The 17268-nt window shown below is 42.1% G+C and overlaps 2 protein-coding genes and 1 pseudogene across 2 annotated transcripts; all 3 read right to left on the reverse strand.

Moving 5' to 3' along the window:
• Window positions 1-712: 712 nt before the first annotated feature.
• Window positions 713-10143, reverse strand: rbm24a (RNA binding motif protein 24a). The gene is made up of 4 exons (XM_026300547.2): window positions 9697-10143; window positions 8342-8465; window positions 7915-7969; window positions 713-3297 (listed from the first exon to the last, which is right to left on the reverse strand). Exons 1-4 carry the CDS (start codon window positions 9862-9864, stop codon window positions 2946-2948), a joined length of 699 nt encoding a protein of 232 aa, XP_026156332.1. The 5' UTR covers window positions 9865-10143; the 3' UTR covers window positions 713-2945.
• Window positions 10144-12231: 2088 nt separating this feature from the next.
• On the reverse strand, window positions 12232-15632 carry stmnd1 (stathmin domain containing 1). Its single transcript, XM_026300568.1, has 5 exons — window positions 15416-15632; window positions 14568-14724; window positions 14296-14444; window positions 13336-13467; window positions 12232-13189 (listed from the first exon to the last, which is right to left on the reverse strand). Exons 1-5 carry the CDS (start codon window positions 15482-15484, stop codon window positions 12719-12721), a joined length of 978 nt encoding a protein of 325 aa, XP_026156353.1. The 5' UTR covers window positions 15485-15632; the 3' UTR covers window positions 12232-12718.
• Window positions 15633-15924: 292 nt separating this feature from the next.
• LOC113126279 (uncharacterized) overlaps window positions 15925-17268 on the reverse strand; it is a 2492-nt pseudogene continuing 1148 nt past the window's right edge.

Genomic DNA, 17268 nt, shown 5'->3' on the forward strand with positions numbered 1-17268 from the left:
CAGACTAATAAATAGATTTTGGTGTACTACTCGATGCTTAGTCCATTTAAGGGATTTTTTTAATATCACCAGATAAGTAGACACAAGGAGACACTGTAGCTCACAGCTGTTTTCAGCAATACTCCTCTGATGAGTCAACTGAACTGGAGCTCTACTTTAAAATCAAGCATATCTCTATATCAGCATTTTCATAAAGAAACTGACTTAATTTGTTCTGTCATGAGTTCAGATAGTTGCTGATTTCACCTCCTGAGGCCTTGTTCCTTTCATGATGTGTCATTATCACCCCTTCACAGTATGGGCCAGTTTCATGTTTCACCAGGGACCAAACCACTAAATCCAGGCACACGTTTTTTTTTAATAACATGATTTATTGATTAGAGAGAGAATGAATCATTGATAGGCCGAGTCCTGAGATACTTTATTACGTGTCAGTCGTATCCGTGCAAGCTGTGGGTGTGACCGTAATGAGAGCGTTTCAAATAACGTCCCCTCAAGATGGTTTCGCGATGAGGAAAGCGGCATGTGTGATGTGTTTGTCACCTTGCAGTTGCTTCCAAAGGCAGACAGAAACATGGACACAGACTCAGAAGAAGTGCGAGTAGATCAAACAGCATGTGGATGCATGGAAAATAACCTCACAATTGACCACTTGCAAAGAAATTTCACCACACTTTTTAAATATTGAACATTTTATTTCAATTTTGAGTAATTTTTTTTTTTTTTTTTTTGAAATTCTGACGTAAAGGTTTTAATATCAACAGGACCTTTTCCATTTAAATAACACTTTACATGCCTTAATCCAGTGACAATGAAAAGCTTCCTTAAAAAGTTTTTTGTTTTTTGTCATTTATTCTAATATTTCCCTTGTAAGAAACAGTTCAAGTATAAAAATTCCCAACAGTGTAAAATAGCCCATCTGATGAATGTTAAGCAAAAGAAAGCACAGCTACTGGAACCTTGACAACGACTATACATTCTAATGGAGAAAGCAGCTTTTTTGCTTGTTTTTGTCAAAAATTAATATTATTTTTTCCTCTTGTTTAAACACAGAAGAGGCAGAGTACAATCTGCATGCAAACAGGCCTGCATTTTAAATAAAGTCCTTCCATACAAAAAGCATGAAGCTAATATTTAATGTCATGTTCTAAAGAGTCAAAAAGATAAAAAATAAAAGTACAGTGCACATAACAGTATCTTAAATACCTCCTACATCAACATTTTTGGTTGAGTATGTTAATAATAGTAATAATAATTATTATAATAATTATTACTAAAACTAATCAATAACTTATATATGCCTTGAGATGAGTACATAATGATATTATTAATACAGTACCACCACTAAGTCTCTACTCTCAGAGTGTCAACATGATCAACCCTCAAAAATAAATATCTTAAATAGTAGATTTTTCTCTTTTTGCTTATTTTTTCTTTTAAATAGCAGTAAAAATGTAAGGCACACAGACCCACGTAACATCAAACGGTAAACCTCATCCTCTCCACCCCCCCCTTGGTGTTCTTCACAGACATGAGGCAGGCCAGTTGCCGGGGTGGCTTTGGTGAAAGTGTGTGTTTGTCAGTGTGTACCTGACACCAGACTACAGCAGCACAGAGGTGGAAGTGCTGACAGCGGCAGGGCTGAATGACTGTGGGGGGGGGGATGGAGGGGTTGCTCTGTGCTGGGTGGAGGGGTGTGGAGTTGGTTCCCAAATGGGCCCGGCCAGGGATTAAAATGTGACAGCTCAACAAACGAGCACAAGTGATGCGTTCTTTCCAGAGAGATCTGTCTGTGTGGCGCTGGAGTGGCCCCGTCCACCCCCACCAGCAGCTGCTCTCTCTCTCTGTCTCTTCTTCTTTCTCTCCATCCCAGAGGCAGAGAGAAACATGACTGTGCTGCCTTTGTCTTTGACTGCTATGCGTGCAACTTTGAATGCATGTGTCGGTGTACATGTGAGTGAAACTTGGAAAAGCAACTCATTTAGTGTTTCTCATTGTCTGAAGCCATTGTCAACCCCTCTCCTTTTGTCACTGCCTTTATTTTGTTTGCCAAGTCCCCGTTCTAGTCCAAGTTAGAGTTGATGACACTTTCAGTTTTTTGTTCGTTTTTTTTTTTTGTTTCCCACTGATTTGTTTGCTTTGCATAGGTCAAGAGGTCAAGACACAGAGTAAAAAAAAAAAAAAAAAAAAAAAAAAGGGACATTCAGCATCAGGAAGATAAAAAGGTAGTTCTGCAAACACATGTGACACAACAGGTTGCGACTCCTTGACTTCCTGACAGAGGTCACATAATAATAGCTAACTTATTGGAAACGGTTCCATTTCCCTGATTATCAGAAAATATTAACTCCTAAAAAAAATGCACTTGAAAAGACAAAAAGAACAAGGAGAGCCCTCAATGAGTAAGAATAATAAATATAAATGTTATGAGGGCATCAAATAACCAAAAACACTTGTGGAACACCACAAATGAAAAAAAAAAACAGAACAGTTTCCTAAACTAACATTAAAGACAGCAATAGGACTTAAAGGCTTAGTTCAACACCTATACCAATCACAGGGATTAGTTCCTGCATTGCCTCTCTAAAAATAAGTACTCTAATACAATGATAATAGTAATGATAATAATAATAATCAGAGTAACAACAATAATAATAGTAAATCACTTTCCATTGTTTGTTCTGTGACTTTTTTTCCATTTTCTCATTTTTTTGGTTGAAGCACAGCATATTGGAAAGTTTCTGTAAAAAGTTCCTACCTCACCATCATCATCACTACCATCATCATCATCACCTTTATAAAGCAATTCTGCCTCTGAGTGGCAGCCAAGCCCACCCTTAAAATCACTCTCGCTTCCTTTTCCTTTGCAGTGCCTTCTCCTGACCAATCAGCTGTGGGCAGGGGTTGGCCTCCCTGCTCTGCATGTACAGCGGTTGCAGTGGCTGCTATTGCATGCGATCAGCTTGCAGCTGCTGAGGCTGGTACTGGGTGAAGGCTGCGGCGGCAGCGGCGGCCGAGCCTGGGGCAGCGGTGGCTAAGGGCTGCTGGACTGCATAGCCGTAGCCAGCGGTGGCCATGTAGCCTGTGGCTGCAGGGGAAGCGGCGTAAGGATACTGCTCGTATGCAGCGGCTGCAGCAGCACTGGCTGCTGCTGCAGAATACTGCGCGTAGGCAGCTCCAGTGTAGTCGATGTAGGGGGAGGAAGCAGTGGCAGGTGCAGCAGCTGCAGGCTGCACATGAGGGATGACCACACTGGGCTGCACAAAGGCCTGAGGGTACACATAGTGGGCTGGGATGCTGTGGGACAAACACACACATATGAGTCGTTAGTTCGGTTCATGGCAGCAGTGCAAACCTGAGAAAAAGAGCCCAAAATAACGTTAAAGCCCAACTTCAGCACACTGCGGCCAAGCGCCCTCCCACCACCCAGCCCCAGTCCAATCCACCAGTCAAGAACACCAAAGAAATGCCTGCTAGTAGGGATTAGAACAATATAGATAGGGTTGCCAAAATAGACATCTCCCTGTGAAGAGAAGATTGGAAGGTGAGCAAAACTTTGAACACCCAAAGGCTGCATGTTTACCCTCTGGGTCATTCAAATATAGCTACTAAAAAAAAAAAAAAAAAATCACATCCATATGATCACATTTAGAAAGAGTGAAGCCTGGGTCCTCTTCTTTATGGGATACAACATTAGAAACTGTTTTTGGTCAGTTTTGAGTTTGTGCTGTGGTGACAGATCTACGGAGAGGCAGACAGAGGTTAGGTGAAAAGAAAAGAAAAGAAAGTTTGTGAGCTGTAATCTGCAGCTGGTCACATGTGGATTTGGCTCCTGTGCTGTCCTCCTGCTCGCTGGAGGGCGAGCAGGGTGGGGAGGGAGGGGGAAGTGCGGCTTACAGGGCCGGGGGACTGGGGTGCGGACAGAGGAGATGAGCCCAGGGAAGCATTGTGAAAATGTCACTGCCACTTTGACAGCTGGACAGTTTTCAAAAAGGGACGCTGCTGGCCATTTCCCCTCTGTGTCAGGACAAAGGGCCAGGGAGGCAGCAAGGGGAGCAGGGGCTAGGCTCTGCACCCAGAGGGATGTTTCCATTAAATAAACATTTGTGAACAATGAGCACATTCTGCCCTCCATCACATAGCCTTATCCCACACCACAGACTCTATAAGGTCTGGAAACTGTGAGGAGCAGTGAGTATGAGAGGAACTTTCGAAAGTTAAACGTCTGGTTCAGAGATGGGAAGTGTCAATGATTTTGAGCCTCCGATGTCGTAAACAGGCCTCCGTCCACGTTAGAGATAAAAGGGAAGTCAAATTCAATCTCATTTTAATTGAAATAGTGTAAGAAGCTGATATAAATAATTTGATATTTGTTGCACAAGACCCTAACTTAAATGAGGATGGCTCAAAGATCCACTGAGAGAAATTCAAGGAAGCCCAATATAATCACTGGAATCAGTATAAACGAACATCGCATGGCCATTTTGAATCGAGATTGGCAAAGGAAAGAAAGGTGCAGAACACATTAGAGAGTGAAAGGCAGGATCTATCGTGGCAACCCTATTGTCAGCACTCCATTACCCAACTCAATCCACATCTCAACCGAAAACAGTGCGCCAAGAGAAAAACAGGAAAAACAAAACAACAGCAAGGCGTCAGGGAGGAAGAAATATGTAAAAATAGTCCACCTCGACTAGACTGATTACAAAAAAACGACGACAACAAAGGCACAGCACAATCACTCACTGAAAAGCCACAAAAAAGGAAAAGAGGAGTTCTGAATTGAGTAAGGGTTTGGTGTGGTGTGGTGAGTGAAGGTTGTTGCTGTCGCTGTCAGAAGCCACAATACACATACACACACACACACACACACACACACACACACACACACACACACACACACACGTAGACACACACATACAGGTTAGACCAATTTATAAAAGCCAGTGACAACATTCCTGCATTGAAAGTTTTTTGTGTTTTCACAGTTACTTTAATTGGAAAATCCACAGAAGCAGCAACTTCATCAAGTGTAACTGAAATTCTCCTTTAATATAAAACTGATCAGGCGAGTGGCAAGTTTCCAGGATGATTTTACTAGATGCTATACCGACTATACTGGATGAATAAAATAACTCCCAAATACCTCAGTGGAGAGACTTTTCCTGTTTGTTATCTGAAATCACTGAATTATTATATCTTATAATATCTTATATCCAACATGCAACGAAAGGGCAGTATAAGTCTGATTGGTCTAACACCAACACACAAATACACAAAATGTACAAATGAGTAGCTGCATTTTCTCACAAATACCTCACATACCTATGCCTGAACAAATAGTTTATTCTTGTCCATAAGTTGAATAAACTAGTGAAAAACAACCAAAAAAAATCATTAAATATAATTTAATAATCCAATTTGATAATTAAATACATCATATATAATGTTGGCTTGCTCGGGAAATACAACATGCATGACTGAGAAAAATGTGACTCTAATTATTTTGTAATTTCATAATAATAGTTTGATCTTTGTGCACGATTTTCTGAATCTTCTCAATGATAACCACAGGAGACCTAACCCAGCTAGGACATTACTAAATAGTTTAAGTACCTACTACTGCATTTGAAGATCTGTATAGGAATAGGTATAGTATAGGTATAGTTGGAATAATGCAAACTTTCAGCTGCACATTTTTATTAGTACATACTATATATGATTACATGTACAGGCTGCAGGTAAGGAGCCCATACACCTCCACTGAGTTTGAAATCAAACTCCTAGCTTAGTATGTTTTTCAACCTTTGCATTGAAACCTAGAATGGGATGGCTAACATACACACACACATATATACACACACACCCACACTTTTTTTTTTTTTTTGCAATGGGAAGCAAAGCTCTGGCAGTCTGACCCAGTGTGGCTGTTAATAAAAGATACCCTCTTTCACCTGGAGATCATCATAAAACATGAAAATGAAAAATATCACAATATCCGGCTGGTACCTGTGATGTTTCCTACGCTGTTTATGTGTATGCCTTGATTGCAATGTCATGTGCATGCAACCCAGTATTAAAGTTCAAGGCTAAATAAAGGTCCAGTTCCATCATACAAGCTGTCTGCAGGAGAAACAGACACGGGTGCAAATGCACACTGAGCAGTGTGGATCTAATAGCAATACACACCTGTCCTGCTTCTATATAGCAGCTCATGACACTTTTGTTGTTATGACCCAGTCACAGATGGATCTGGTGTCTTATTTCACTTTAAGTAGAGAAGGCCTGACCCATACCTAGAAAGTTACTTGGCTCAGGTTAGTTTGTGTGGATCCATTGCTAATCTGTGTCTAAGAGTCAACAACAAAACTACAAACCAAGTACAAAACAAATTTCAAGCTGTGATTAGTGATCTCTTCCTGGGTGAGGCTGTTCATCTATGTGACCCCTGAAACACCCTCTCACCATGTTTAAATGCCCCCCTAATCTGCTGTAACATGACAGAGACAGCTCCCGCACCCTCACCAGACCCGTCCTCCCTCCCCAACGTCCACACAACACAGGGCTTCATGCGACTGCAGCGTCAGCATTTGGGGCTTTGTGTGCCACAATGGGCGCGCTTGTTTTCCTTAACACCACAAGCCCATGTGACGAAAGCTCGCTGCGAGAAAATAGGAGAGAGAGAGGTGGGGGGGCATCCAGACGTTTGTTTGGGCCACACTGGAGACTTCGGTGCACTGAGCTGGGTTTAAAAATGAGCAACCACACATATACACATAAAAGCACATACAGCTCACATAATAAGTGGCAGACTTTTGTAAGACATGCACATTTCTGACAGCGTTACTTGACCACAAGACTGATAATAGGCGCAGAGAAAGAGAGAACGGCTGTAGTGAGCTGACAGAGCAAAATGTAGTGAATTTTAAATTCTAGTACACTGTGTTAAAGTCCTGCCAGTGACACCAGGAGGATGCTATGAGCACAAGCAATGAAGGGTTTTGTTATTTAGAGAAAAATAATGGTGAACGTGTGAGGGGTCGAAACAAGGAGGTGACAATAAATAAATAAATATGAGAAACTCCACACAGGAAATTCACCACTCACTCCAACAAGACAGCCAAAAATAAAAAAAAAACATGAAACAGCAAATCCTATTAAACAAAACAGATCAACCACAAGCTAAAAGCAATAAAAAATAAACTACAAAAAAACTTTGCTCTTTCTTGGCAAAGTTAACACGCTTCCACAAAAAAAATAAAATAAAATAAAATAAAATAAAAAACAGGACAAAAAACACCCCAAAAATTCAGTCAACCTAGCTTTTTTTTTTTTTTTGTCATTAAAGTAAAAAAGCACACGGTTTAGCTAATAACACCACTTCATAACTGCACACAAAGCTCTAAGATCTATTCAAATAAAAAAAAAAGTCAAATGAAATCGACGTACATGCATCTATAATCACCATTTTCAGAGCTTGTTTGTGTGTGTTTGAGTCTACAGGTAATTCCTTTCTCTGATCTGTGATTACGTTCGCAGAACTATTCCACACACAGTTAGCTTAACCGAGAGCGAGCCTGTCGAACCAGAGAAAGATAGATAACATTGAGTCAACCTGGAAGTTTCCATTATTGTCCACACACACTCACACACACGAGCATTATCTCCAACTGTGACTGGGCTTTTGGAGGACAGTCATAAAGAAACAAGCTACATATTACTTTCTGTCCTGCTCTAACTATCAGCAATTATCAATGTTGGGCATAAAACAGGAGTAAAGACAAAAACACACCTATAATATCAGTTAACACATGTTAAGTTGAGAAAAGATGAAACTGAAACATGTTCACATTTATGACTTTCAAATTTAGTCACTAGAAAAGCAACACTATACAGATCAAATGTAGTACTTACCCATAAGGCCTTTGGATGAATGCAGGGTGAATTTGGGGAACACCGAAGGTAAAACCTGCAAAAGCAGAGGAAATAAAAGAAATCTGTAAAACCCTCACTAGTCACTTTTCTGTTCATTGAGGATCTATAACCTAATAACATGTTCCCACATTTGCAGAAGCTGCCTGAAAAACAAATGAGCCCTCAGGTGAAAATCAGGGAAGATTGACTCGCCTTTCTTGTTTGCCGGTTTGGTAATAAATCCAATACTTTGCATGTTGACACTGAATTAAAACTATTTTGACAAGTGCTTTCATTCTTCATTTTCTGATTCATGCAAGTTGATAATTTGCTCTTTAAACAAATATCTCTGCCTATATGTAACCTAACACTGACTGGAAAACAAACACCAGTTTAGTTTTACTGGTTCTCATTTGGCTGTCTTTACCTGGCTGCATCACTCGAGGCTTGGCCCCCAAGTAGGCCAGGTTGACGTTGGCCTTCCTGCCGTCAATGATTGGGTTGGGGTCCTTACAGGCCCGATCTGCAGCTGAGCGGTCTGCCATCGTCACCTGACAGAGAAGGACACATGCAGGATAGAAAAGATGAAGACTACTGATGAAGAAGACAGTCCATTAAAGTGATGAGAAGAATTAAATAAAGATAAAGACAAATATTTTTTGTGCACGTGTGAGTTCAACTCCTATGTGTGCATGTCCTTCCTCTTCCCCTCTGTGTGTAAGGGGGGGGGCATTATTAACAGCAGTAAGTATTTGGCAGTGCACACACACACACACACACACACACACACACACACACACACACACACACACACACACACACACACACATCCATCACCCTCTGTTGATGTGCTGAAACTATCAGGAGTGAATGGGAGCTTGGCTGAGAACATGGATCCAGTATCTCTCCCAGACTTCACTTCTCTGCTCAGACCTTCACTAACTACCTCTCTCTCTCTCCTAACTCTTTTTCACACGTCTGCAACTGAGGATTAACTTTTAACTTTTTTTGAAGGGAGTAATAAAAGACTTTGATGTAGCAGCAACAGTAAAGATTATATGTCAGTTGAGGCTGTAAAAACATTCACTTCTGGCTTGCACATATAAATATTGGTTCCAACACATAAATACAGATATTTGTGCGTATCAATGATCACCATGCAGCTTTTCTATAGATCCTCAATAGGGGCCCTCTATGGGGTCCAAAGATCTCTTTACATTTATACTTAGAGCTCCATAAATGTTTAAATGAATTAAACTGTCACTAAGAAGAGATCCTGTAAACATACTTGCAGACTGACTTGTTGTTTTACTGCTCTATTGCGTCAGAAACACTTTTTCCTCTGTCAGCTTTTTATGACAAGTGGGGAGCAAAAAAATATGCTTCCAAAAAGCTGTAAACAGTTTTCAGATGATGAAACCAGGAGCCATTTCAGAGCACCTCTCTGCAACACCAACACATCAGCATGAGGTTTTTCTCAGCCCACCAGAGCTGTCAGTGTGCGGGCAGCTCGCTTTTAAAACGTGTCAGAGCGCATACCAGCGCGCAACATACCAGGTTGCAACAGAAACCAGTGACAGATTTAAGCACGGCTTACTTCTGACAACATAAACATCCCATGACTGCAGGTATATCAACGTTAGTCATGATGTTGTGAAAGACAACGATAGCCGCGCACACCGACAGAGACTCGTGATGGCAAGAATTTCACATGCGTAAAATGTTTTGGAGCTAAATTATGTGGAAAACAAGATAAACGTGTCACTATTAGGGGATACTTACGAATCCATAACCCCTAGACTTGCCAGTCTGTCTGTCGGTAATGACCACCGCTTCTTCAATCTCACCAAACACCTCAAAATATTTCCTGAGACTTGAATCCGTGGTGTGGTAGGGAAGACCCCCGACAAAAATCTTCGTATAGGTCGTGTCCTTTTGCGTGGTGTGCATCGTTAGTGCAAAATACAATAAATAGGAAGAATAAAAAGAGTAGTGCAATTTCTCCTTATCAATAAAAGAAAATCTTTGGAAGAGAAGAAAAAGAGAAATATCAGCTGGCTCTGTAACTTTTTCTAAAGAGAAAACAAAACAAAAACTCGACAAAAAAAAAGAAGTCTGGAGAGGTAGATTTTTCTTCCAACAGTAAACTGGGGAGTTACGGAGCGGATTGTCCCAAATAGACCGTGAGGTGTTTCCAGCTCTTCTCACTAACTCTGCTGTCTAACTAAATTCGTTTGGGACCCATTCCTAAAAGCGCTGCTCCTAACTCCGCCCAGCTTTTAGTCCATCTCTGCCCGCCCACCGTCACGCACAAACAGCTGGGAAGCCTGCACAGTGTGAAACACTGGAGGTTCTTCACAAAAAAGTAAAAAAAAAAAAAAAAAAAAAGATCCGGGTGTGTTTTTACTAGAATCACGAGTTAATTAACTACCAGGGACCAACACGATCTGATTCCACTGGTGATATTTTGGACGCAGAGAGTATCCGGTGTGGTTCGTGGGCACAACAATAAAACACAAAGGAAATATTGGTGTGAATTTCGCTGCCTGTTGAATAAACACTTTCCATCGCTCCTGTGATAAAACACAGATCAAGTTAGACCTTTGCTGTGTCTCTATTCGGCTTCAACAGCGTCATGGAGCGGACGCAGCCATGAGACAGACACATTAGAGCAGCAGCACAGAGCAGACTGACAGGTGCAGCTTGTAAAAATCAGGGGGTGACAGAGTTTTGGCACGTTTCTGTAACCAAACAGACAAAAGTCATGAAGTCCTGGCGTGACTGCGCCCTAAATTAGAGGGATTGTCCTTTTCCTTACATCTGTATTTCTATAATCAGAGGTTCCTTCATTAAAAGATTATGGGCTCTAATGCCCTGAGGCCTACAACCGATGTCCTGTGAAAACTTAGGGCAACATTGGTTCCGTTTTATGACCTTTTTATTTTCCTCGAACTGACCCCTATTATCTTAAAATGTGCAGTGATTAAATAAGGAAATCTGATGTGAAGAAATAACTCAAAAGTCCCGAACATCATAAAATTACGCACAGCCAATGATGGGTAAGGATCAAACCAGAGATCTATTCAATCAAGAGTCTGTGAACATCAATGATTCAACTGACTGGTGAAGGCTGGCCCGCTCTGCGCTGGGCCGCCTGCTGGAGCTGCTTTTGAACAGTCAGGATAAGTAATTCACCTCCAGTAATGTGAGAGGGAAGTCTGCTGTGAATCATTCATGGCGGCTCCGCTTCTGTGAGCGCTCTGTGCCCGCCCTACATACATTACCTGCGCGTACAGTGACACAGGGAGCTGACACATTTGTCATGTCATGCCACTGGAGCCCCTTAACCGTGTATTTCTAATGTCCTGTGGACACTGTGGACCAATCAGGTGTGGCTGAGATGCAGGTCACCACAGGCACTAAACCTCACTTAGTCCTCAGATGTGTTTTCACCAACATGCCTTTTTGAGACTATAACCACAACCTGTGCGTTTAGAGATAAAAGTATCTGACTCCTCTCATCCATCTGAACTGCAGAACTCCATGTCACAATGAAGTGCAACCTGATAGTGCGTCTTTCTGCGGCGTCTCTGTTCCCTCACTGGTTTATTAATGCGGCCACAGGCCTTTTCAAATACGAACGGAGACGTGAAAAGGGGAACCATTATCGAGTTTCTCAGGCTCAACAAAGGTGATCCGGTCAGGTTGCATCCCCTTGTTGTGTTTGTTCATTTGCAGCATGCTGACTAGTTTGAATCCTCTTATAGTTTCCCAATACCAGGCTGTAGTTTCACTTATAATTTATTACCAGTATTTATTTATTTATTTTTTAGAAATAGTCAAATTGATATCTCAGATGCAAAGTGGATAGTGAATGTGTCAGAATGTGTTTGTTAATTAACTCAGACATACAAATTTTAAAACACTAAGAAAAGTTGTTTTTTTTTTCTTTTAGTGTAACCAAGACAAAGGTCACAGTTCTGGACAGCTGAAACTGTAGCGCTGAGCTTATCACCCATTTGGCTGTAGCCCACAGCTGTCAGCCAGTGAAAAGCTTAGGGTCAAAGGTCATTAGAGCAGCTGAGTACCCACTGCATAGTCACACCAAGGTCTTTAAAATTTGTAACATAAATTTGTAACATATATACTCATCAGCAATTGATGAGTACGCTCTTACACAAACAAGAGGTAGCGAAAAAATGTGGGAACTTTACTGATGAATAACAGCTTACACATCTTTTCAAAATAAGGCACTTCCTCTCATGCTCCCAAACCCTCCTCCACATAACTTCTATAGATGAGGTGCACTGACTTCACACAAATATAACTCATTGAAACAGCGCCATCTTCAGGCCAGCAGAACAGCTGCCCAAAGTACACGCTCTACAGGCTATGTAGTAAAAACTCTTCACGAATGCAAGGTTAAACAGAACAATTTGGTATGTTGGCAAGAACATTAACTGCTGGTCATATTTATTAAAGCAATCAATGAGGTCAATTATACATTGGAAAGAAAAGCCCATGTTTGTCTGTGCTTCTTTCTGACCTGTGACAATATTACAACGATTTATGGGCCAGTGCACTTCCCTGCCTTTTGGGTGAAAACACAAAGGATTCACCTTCACATTAGCCTGGGTTAATCTAATTAAATAAAGGTCCAATCACAGCTTGATCTGATAATAATATAAACTTTATACATTTATTTTATATATTGTTATACAAGTTTCCTCTGTGCAAAAAGCATAATTCTGGCTGTCCTCCATAGCTTTCTAACTACTGATTAATGGCCCTTTGATAGAATCATTTAAAACGTCTCCTCTTTATCTTCTGAATGTTGAAAGGTAGAGTCACTCTCCAGTTCCCCTGAGGCTGCGAGGAGCTGCCCCACCTGGAGTTCCTCCACCTGGTTCAACTCCTCCTCTTCCTCCTCCTCCTCCTCCTCACCATTCTCACTAACCCTCTCTGCACTTTCCTCTCTGTTGTCTCCAGTGGAGCCTACCTTCGCTCCCCCTTCTTTCTTCTCTGCTTTGCCCATTTCTTTTTTGCACTCTTCGCCGTCACCTCCTGCCTCTCTCACACACTCTCCTCCCTCGTCAGCCTTGCATGTGATATGGCTATGAAGCGGTGGATGTAGGAGGTCTGGGCTGAGTGGTGACTGTAGCGGCTCCACAGGGATAAGGGTGTCTTGCACTTCCTCTGCCCTGGGGATGAGGCCATGGACACGAACACGTGCCGACTTAGTCCTCAAACGCATCTTGAGCTCATCTTCCTTTAACTGAGAAAGTGAGTAGAAAAGTGTATTGGAGAGAACTAAATAAGATAACGAGAAAATGCGCACACACACACACACACACACACACACACACACACACACACACACACACACACACACACACACACACACACACACACACACTGTACCTTGCGCCTCTCTTCAGCCAGTCTTATCTTCTCCTCAATGTCTTCTCTGCTGGGGAGAGTTTGTGCCTTTTTAGCCTTCAGGGACTCCAGCCTGGCAGGAGGTCTTCGTCTGATCACCTCCATGTCATTCAGCTGACACACACACACACACACACACACACACACACACACAAACACACAGCAGGGGGAGACAGAGAACACAAAACTCATTATAGCTGAGTGTACTTTACCTGGTATTGTTTGGGAGATATAGTTCAACATTACACTTATCCTGTGAACACTGAAATTGAGGTATTAATGCATGGCCACAAGGTAATAATGTGGGGGAATGAGATAGCAGGAGGTGCAGTGTTTCAAATACACAAAAATTACATGACTAAACTTTAATTAAAAGTTCCATACATTTTTATTAAAGGACAAAAACAAATTGAAAATCAGGTTTCAAAATAAATGCGGTGCACACTGGGTCACTGTTACACTTGGCATTCCCCGTATGCTAAATTTTGAGTATGTAGTGTTAAAACCTGAAAAGCATGCTGTTAACATAAACTAATCTCTCACTATTCAGAAAGAAAGTTAAAGAACATCACCCGGATGGAAAAACTAAAATAAATTATGGGTGGTAGTGAGATAGTTCATCCAGATTTTCGCTGAGAAAATCCTCTTTATTGAGGCCAAGCTACAGTCTGATATTGACCTTAGCAATAAACTGCCATCACTTGGGTCTGCTGCTATATTTCAGCTTTTTATATTTGATCAGTTTGTGTAATTAGTACTGTTGACAGATAACTTGAAAGTCTTAATGTATGGCTGGGCAGTGTGGTCACATTTAATATTATATATAGATATATATAGATATACTAGTCTTTTATCCCAATATTGATATTGGACCTTTTAGTTCAACACAACTGATGCCTGTTAGCCGGTTCCTATCTTGACCAGTGTGGATCATGTACCCACCATGATGTTAAAGGCCTCTCCCTGCCCGCTTCTCCTCTCTCTGGTCTGTCCTACTGGGATGATGCCCTGGTTCAGCAGCTCCTCCAGGATCTCACTAGACTTCTGACGCTCCTGTGCTGTGCTCTCCTGCTGCAGCAACCCTGGGCTCGCTGCAGAGGGAGACACACAAAACAAAAACACTTCACACTTCCCTCTGGATTTTCTCTGCACTGTGATGGGTTCTGTTTTATTCAACACGCGCTTGTCAGCTTGTGTAATTTTGCCTGACTCACTTTCTCTGACACACTGAGATGATAGAGGAGGGAGTTTTCTGGGCACTGTTCCAGGTAACGGGGGGATCTCCTTGTTTTCCATCACCACCCCGCTGTCGGTGGTGCCCTTTGACACAGCAGAGTCTCCACATCCATCAAGTTTAGTTCCCTTATCATCCTGACAACACAGAGACACTATGACTGCAAAATAAAAACAAAAAAACCCCAGCACCCTTCGGCAGCTTCACATCCTGACCCCATTCTGTATGGTATCCCAGGGATGATGTTGTCATGGTGGCTTCAGTGTGTTGACAATGTGCTATAAACACAGTAGCTCAGGTACAATAATGATACACAGCAGCTTAAAATGATGTAATCTCAAGATTAAGAAATGGTTAATTTAATATAAACATTGCCTGATTATGGCATGGAATTAGAAATCCTGTGAAATATCAGAAAAGTAATGATCTTTTCTGTAGTAGTGTTTTTTTTTTAAATACAGTTAAAAAATCATTTAAAGCTACTTTACCCTTCAACCTGACTACATAAACTACAATAGTGTACTTTTTACTTCATTATATTATTCTAGGATCTTTGAAGTTGAAGCTTTTCATTTATTCATTCATGTTTTTATTTTTCAGTTTCCAGTGTTTTTAAGCTAATGATAAAGTTTTTAGTTTGTTATACTTTTAATTATATCTAAATAATTTTATTATCATATACTTTTATAGCTATTATCAGAATAAATACTGGGTGCTGTTGGAGAGATAGGCAGTAAATGTAGTTAAAGACTATTTGAGTGTACTGAGCCTTAACTGTTGCTCCAACATTCATTGATTAAATTGAAGCTGGCGGGCTGTGGAGCCTACCTCATCTCCACTCGCCTCCCCGGGCGTCAGCGGTTGGACCGCGGTGTTTGTGGAGCTGCTGCATCCCATATTGACCTCAAAGCACCGATGTGAAATAGGTCCATAAAGTCATAAATGCCAGGTTTAATCAACCACACCTCGGTGTGTCTCCTCTCTGTGTGCTGCCTGCATTCCTTCACTCGGACGGACGGTCTCCATGGAGCCGGTGCGTTGCTAAGGCCCGTTGCTACAACAAACGGTTAAAGCGGCGACACCCAAGAACACGTGACTCCTAAACACCGGCTGATTGGCCTGCGGCTCTTACGACCACAAGGGCCCACCAGGAATTTGGAAACACTGAGGCCAAACACAGCCTGGTGCGCACAGCACAGAACAAGTACAGTAAATGAAGTACATGCTGATTAATAACAGGGCAGTAAAACATTGCTGAGAGATATTTTATTAAACTCTGCAGCACCAAATATTAATGTCCATATGTGCAGCAAAGTGCTAACACACTCCACTGGGCCCTACTGCAGGTAGGCATTAGAGCCGGAGAGTCCCGTGGCCCTGGAGAGCTTGGGCTTGTTGGCGAGGACCACAGTGGTGTCAAGCGCTGGCAGGAAACTCTGATGCAGGTTCTGGCACTTCTTCTCCACCTCCAGGGCATGAGCATGTTTGACCAGCTTGTCCTCCAGAACCATCAGGTGCCTGCGAGCGAGCACCAGGTCCTGCCTATCATAAGGGTCCACAATAAGAAAAGAGTAGATGGTCATTTGTAGGACATGAGGTGGCAGGCTACTGATGCTGATGCTCGTCACTATCAGGGAGGTTCGGCCGTGACCTCTGTGATTGGACAGACTTACTGAGAGCGCTTCAGTATTGGGTAAAGTCCAGCTGCCATCTTTGTCAGGTCATGTTTCTCCAGCATGAGGCTGATGTGGGGCTGGAGGAGGAGGAACAGAAAAATAGACACAGCAAACAACTGAGAAGTGCAAGGCCAGTCTTTCTGTATTTCTAGTTCTAACCACATTTTATCTGTTAATGCTTGGTGAGGCACTTACCTGGTCTAGGCAGAGCTCATATCTGGGTCTCTGGTTGAGGAGGTTCAGGCAGTGGTCTGATGGAGCTTGGAATTACAGTTCCTGATCTGAGCCATCACTTTGTGTATGTCCTTAGTCAGATCGGAAATCTCATCCTTGACCTGGAGATTCCAAAAAGCCAGAGAACAATTAATAAACATCACAAGTTTAATTATTGTGCAAATGGAAGATTGTGACCACAGTATCCAGTGGCTTCACCTGCTGCCTCTCCCAGAGCATCATTTCCTGCATCTGGCTCAGCTTAATCTTCTTCCTCAGGGAGTCACCTGTGCTGTGATGCTGGCACTCCTGGGCATTTTTCAGCTGTAATTGTTGTACATATTAAGACTCCCATAGTTCAAATCAATGAGATCAAATCTGATGAAAGAATACTTCATGCACTCATAGTGTACTGACAGGAGCTTTGACTAATCTATCCTTGCCCTAAACTCTTCAGTTAGTCTTTGCCTGAAGTTGTCAGTGTTGTCTTACATTGGCCAGAGTGAACCTCAGGTTTCCCCTGAAGGTAGAAGAGTCTTTTATCAGGTTGTCAGCTGTCAGCCGCAAGTCACTGCAGTGAGCCAGCCACTTGTCATAGCTCACATGGTTGGACTTGCATTGACCGGCAGAGAGCTGAGAGCTCAGGGTGCTGAGTTCGTGGGTGATGCATTTGGTGGTGAACTTGATGGCTTCATCCTTGTCCTTATAATCTGAGAGCAGCTGGGTGCGGATATTCTTCAGAGAGCTGGAGGTGAAGCAGATTTCACATCATGTTTAAATCTAAACCAGAAG

This window comes from Mastacembelus armatus, chromosome 11 (assembly GCF_900324485.2).
Source record: "Mastacembelus armatus chromosome 11, fMasArm1.2, whole genome shotgun sequence".
Classification (NCBI taxonomy): Eukaryota; Metazoa; Chordata; class Actinopteri; order Synbranchiformes; family Mastacembelidae; genus Mastacembelus; species Mastacembelus armatus.